The following is a 5445-nucleotide window of genomic DNA, read 5'->3' as shown; positions in this document are numbered from 1 at the left end:
TCTTCTCCAATCTAGGTGTCCCATTCACTTTTTGATGTTTTATCACTTCTAATCTTACTTTGAAGCTTTTAGTCATCCCTTATCTTCTATTTTCTGAAATGCATTATCCAAATTTGGTAAAAAAGAGTAAATTCTGAAAAGATGGTTTTATAATTTCAATGTTGCTTTTTAATGTAGAAGGGAATGTATCCTTGTAAAGAACATTTCAATGATGAACATAGAAACAAATCTGTCTAAAAAAGGGAACTGTTAAGAAAAGGGCAAAGAATCACGTAGTTCATTATTTGGGAAAAAATAGTAAGAATATAAACACCACATGGAAGATTTAGGCATTAACACCTGAATTAAGTTTAAAATTTCCGTTTCTAGGCAGGTATGACACCATTTCTTTCAAGATAAAAATTAATAATGGTGGGTGGCAATTTCCTACATTTCCCAGTGCATTTTCTAAGTCTATAGGGAAACAAAACTATTACATATCATTCCATGTTTTTAATTTTGTCTTCATTTCTGAAGAAAAAGACCTGAGTGCTGGCTTTTTTTTTTTTAATTTCTTAAACTTTCACAACATTCAGAAGTTTTTTTGCATTGTGTCTTCGCTGATGTCTAAAAAGATTTGAGCTTTGACTATAGGATTTCCCACACTGAACGCATTCATAAGGTTTCTCCCCAGTATGGATTCTCTGATGATTAATAAGCCCAGAATTCTGGCTAAAGGCTTTTCCACATTCAAGACATTTATACGGTTTTTCTCCAGTATGGACTCTCTGGTGTTGCACAAGGATAGAACTTCTGCTGAATGCCTTCCCACATTCATCACATCTGTAGGGCTTCTCTCCACTGTGGATTCTTTGATGAAGAATAAGGGCTGAGCCCTGACTGAAGTGTTTTCCACATTCATCACATATATGTTGGTTCTTTCGAGAAGGATTTCTCTTTCTTTCAAATCTGCCCTTAGGGAAACAGGCTTCTCCATATTTAAAAATCTGAGGAACACCTATATTGAGAGTGCCAGGAACTTCATGAGATGCTACTGAAGGAATCTCCTGCTTTGGAGCCAACGCTCTATTTTCAGTCCTAGCATCATCATCACAGTGCCTTAGGGAATGGAGCTCCCCGGATGCCCATTTAAGCTGGTTTTCCACAGCATCGAGCTCAGAATTTGGTAATCCCTGAGCTTCTTCGTGAGATACAATCTCCTCAACTAGTTTTCGTCGACGGAGGGAAACCGGCTGTCCAGGATCATCTAGTTCACTCTCTAAGTCCTCCAGCACCGTCACTGCCTCCTCCATTCTCTGGATGATGCTCTCGAACCCAAGTCTGCAGCTCCTTGGGCAAGATGGCAACAAATTGCTCCAGCACCACCAGCTCCAAGATTTGTTCTTTTGTGTGGGTCTCTGGCCTGAGCCACAGACGGCAAAGTTCTCGAAGCTGGCTAACAGCTTCACGGGGCCCTGGTGAATCCTGGTATCCAAACTGCCTGAATCGCTGTCGGAAAACCTCTGGGTCAGGGAGATGATTCCAGGGGATACTTGATCCCTCTTTGCCCTCAGGATCCTCCTCCAACTTCACTCTCAGAATTTTTTCGTCTTCATCTGGTGTTGGGATGATAAGTATTGAATCTTCTTCCACTGACTGTGCAGACATCCTGATTTCTAACACTTCAAAAAAAGATAAGGCAGGATACAGGCCTCTGGGATATACCTTCTTTTCTTCAGTCTCTCCTTACTCTGGCGCAAACCTCCGGCTCAGGAACCTTAGCAGCTTCGCTGTCCAGGGCAGACGCAGAAATGCTGCTCACAAGCAGTTTCCCGGAAGCTCCCTAGAAATGTTAAAATTCTGTGTGATCTTTCTATGAGCTATATGCAGTGGGAAGAGTGTATAACTGTGTATTAACAGGTTGCTGGAACCAGAAGTTTTTATTTGGGTGTTATTAAATATTTAACATTGTTTTCTACTTTTTCTACATTAATTAGTCTATTCATGTTCATCATTTCCTGGGATCATTTTGGTAATATATGCTTTTCAAGAAATATTCTGATGTCTTTAGATTTCCAAGTTTCTTGTTATAGAATTGCAACATATTATAAACTATTGGAAAATATTAATGTTTATTGAGTGCCTAGCACATTCTAGGTGCTGTTCTGGGCACCAGGTATACAATAACAAAACAAATAGTCATTTTCTTTGTCCTCATTCAGTTTCTGTTCTAATGCGGAATTCATAATATAATCAAAGTAAGAATAAAAATATAGTGGATTATAAGAATCCTTGGCTATTATGTTTGCTCATAATGAAAATAATATTGGTTTAAAACATAAAATTATCTCACAAACAATATATTGCAGTAGGCAGACAAAGGCTAGGGCAGGAAAACAACTGTGAAATCAGGGATCAGAAACTATTATTATTGTTAACATATATTGGCATATATTTAATATGGCATATTGTTGTGTATGATGACAATGATTTGATGATGCTTTTCTCATGCTTATTGCCTTATGCTATCACGTGGCTGCTGCAGGTTTAAGGAAATTAAAGAAAAGAAGGAAAGAAATATGAAGCCATTAACTCTTGCTTCTGTCTCTTTCTTTTAAAGGCAAAACATTAGTTCGAGAAGCCTTCCTTAAGACATTTGCTTATGTGCTAGTATCTAGAACTATCACATAATCATTCTGATTCAGAGGAGGTATAGATACTAAACATCAGGTAAAAGAACATCAGAATTATCAAAAATGTTTTAAAGTTATGCTGGCAAACTTTTGATGTAAATGACCAAATAGTGGTATTTTAAGCTTTGAGATGTCAGTAGTCTCTGCTGCAACTATTAGTTAGCTCTGTTCGCGAAGTGTGAAAGTAGCCATAGACAACATGTAATTAATGAGCATGGCTGCAGTCCAACAACAGCTAACTTAAAAAAACACACACACACAAAAAAAAAAAACAGGCAGTGGGCCAAATTTGGCCCGTAGACTTTGCAATTTTGGACTGATTGTGATTCATTCCTTGAGGCAGAGCAAATAGTTGCTCCAAAATAGGAAGAAAAAAAAAAGAAGGAAGGATCTTTCTTTCTTCCTTTCTTTTTTTAATTAAAGTTTATTGGGGTGACAATTGTTAGTAAAGTTACATAGGTTTCAGGTGTACAATTCTGTAATATATTATCTATATATCACATTGCGTGTTCATCACCCAGAGTCAGTTTTCTTTCCATCACCATATATTTGATCCCATTTACCCTCATCTACCACCCTCCTCCCCCCTTACCCTCTGGTAACCACTGATCTATTGTCTGTGTCTATAAGTTTTTGTTTCCTTATGTTTGTCTTGTTCCTTAGTTGTTTTCAGTTTTATATGCCACATATCAGTGAAATCATATGGTTCTCGACTTTTTCTGTCTGATTTATTTCACTTAGGATTATAATCTCAAGATCAATTCATGTTGTCACAAATGGCCCAATTTCATGTTTTTATGATAGAATAATACTCCATTCTGTGTATACACCACAACTTCTTTATCCAATCATCTATTGAAGGACACTTTGGTTGTTCCCATGTCTTGGCCACTGTAAATAAAGCTGCAGTGAACATCAGAACACATATAACTTTACAGATAAACGTTTTCAGATTTTTGGGGTAGATACCCAAGAGAGGGATTGCTGGGTCATATCGTAATTCTATTTTTAATTTTTTGAGGAAGCTCCACACTGCCTTCCATAGCAGCTGCACTGGTCTGCATTCCCACCAACAGTGTATGAGGGTTCCTTTTTCTCCACAGCCTCTCCAACACTTGTTACTATTTGTCTTGTTCAGGATAGCCATTTTAACCAGTGTGAGGTGATATCTCATTGTGGTTTTTATTTGCATTTCTCTGATGATCAGTGATGTTGAGCATTTTTTCATATGTTATTGGCCATTTCTGTGTCCTTTTTGAAGAAATGTATCTTCAGGTCCTCTGCTCATTTTTTCTTTGGTTAGTTTTTTTGTTGTTGTTTTAACGAGTTCCTTAAATATTGGTTATTAGCCACTTATCGGAGGTCTTGTTTGCAAAAACCGTCTCCCATTCAGTTGCCTCTTTATTTTGTCGATGGTTTCTTTTGCTGTGCAGAAGCTCTTAAGTTTGATATAGTCCCATTCATTTATTTTAGCTTTTACTCCCTTGCCTTTGAAGTCAAATTCATAAGGTGCTCTTTGAACCCAAGGTCCATAAGTTTAGTTATGTTTTCTTGCATTTTATTGTTTCAAGTCTTATTGTTTAGGTCTTTGATCCATTTTGAGTTAATTTTGGTACATGATGACAGACAGTAGTCTACTTTCATTCTTTTGCACGTAGCTTTCCAATTCTTCCAGCACCATTTATTGAAGAGGGTTTATTTTCTCCTTTGTATATTTTTGGCTTCTTTGTTGAAAATTATCTGTCCATATTTATGTGGATTTATTTCTGGCTTCCATTGGTCTGTGTGTCTGTTTTTCTGCCAATACCATGATGTTTTGATTATTGTTGCCCTGTAGTACAAGCTAAAGTCAGGGAGTGGGACACCTCCAGCATTATTCTTTTTTCTTAGGATTGCTTTGGCTATTCGTCGTCTTTTGTGATTCCATACAAATCTGATGTTTTTTTTTTCTTTTTTGTCTATTTCTTAAAAAAATGCCATTGAGATTTTGATGGGGATTGCATTAAATCTGTATATTGTTTTGGGTAATATGGCCATTTTAACTATGCTGATTCTTCCAATCCATGAACACGGAATGTCTTTCTATTTCTTTGTCTTCTTCAATTTCTTTTAAAAACATCTGATATTTTTCAGTGTATAGGTCTTTCACATCCTTGGTTAAGTTTATTCCTAGGTATTTTATTATTTTTGTTGCAATTGCAAAATGATTTTTAAAAAAATTTCTCTGAGGATTCATTGTTAGTATATAGGAATGCAATGGACTTTTGTACGTTGAATTTAGAGATGGCAACTTTATTCGTTTATTGTTTCTAATAGCTTTTTAGTAGAGTCTTTAGACTCTACCAAAACTTATATATATATTTATAATATATATATTATTAAGTTTTTTATATATATATATAAGTTATATATATATATATTTATAATATATATATTATTAAGTTTTTTATATGTATATAAGTTATATATATATTTATAATATATATTATTAAGTTTTTTATATATATATAAAGTTTATATATATATATAAGTTTTATTTATATATAAAACATATATATATATATATATATATATATATATATAAGTTTTATGTCATCTGCAAAAAGTGACAATTTATCTTCTTCATTCCCTATTTGGATACTTCTGATTCCTTTCTCTTGCCTGATTGCTCTGGCTAGGACTTCAGTGCTATGTTGAAAAGCAGAGGTGATAGCAGACAGGCCTGTCGTATTCCTGAACATAGAGCAAAGGGCTTCAGTTTTTCACTGTTAAT

General features: G+C 35.2%; 1 protein-coding gene across 1 annotated transcript; it reads right to left on the bottom strand.

Moving 5' to 3' along the window:
• Positions 1-554: 554 nt before the first annotated feature.
• Positions 555-1647, bottom strand: LOC308509164 (zinc finger protein 24-like; the record flags this gene model as incomplete). The annotated part of the gene is given in 2 exon segments (XM_081076856.1): positions 555-1287; positions 1289-1647. Coding segments are annotated over 2 exon segments (1092 nt in total).
• Between the last annotated feature and the right edge of the window lie 3798 nt (positions 1648-5445).

The sequence above is a fragment of the Rhinolophus hipposideros genome (genome assembly GCF_964194185.1).
Source record: "Rhinolophus hipposideros genome assembly, chromosome: 16".
Lineage (NCBI taxonomy): Eukaryota > Metazoa > Chordata > Mammalia > Chiroptera > Rhinolophidae > Rhinolophus > Rhinolophus hipposideros.
Note: the sequence above shows the minus strand (reverse complement) of the source record. Positions and strands in the feature narration are given on the sequence as shown.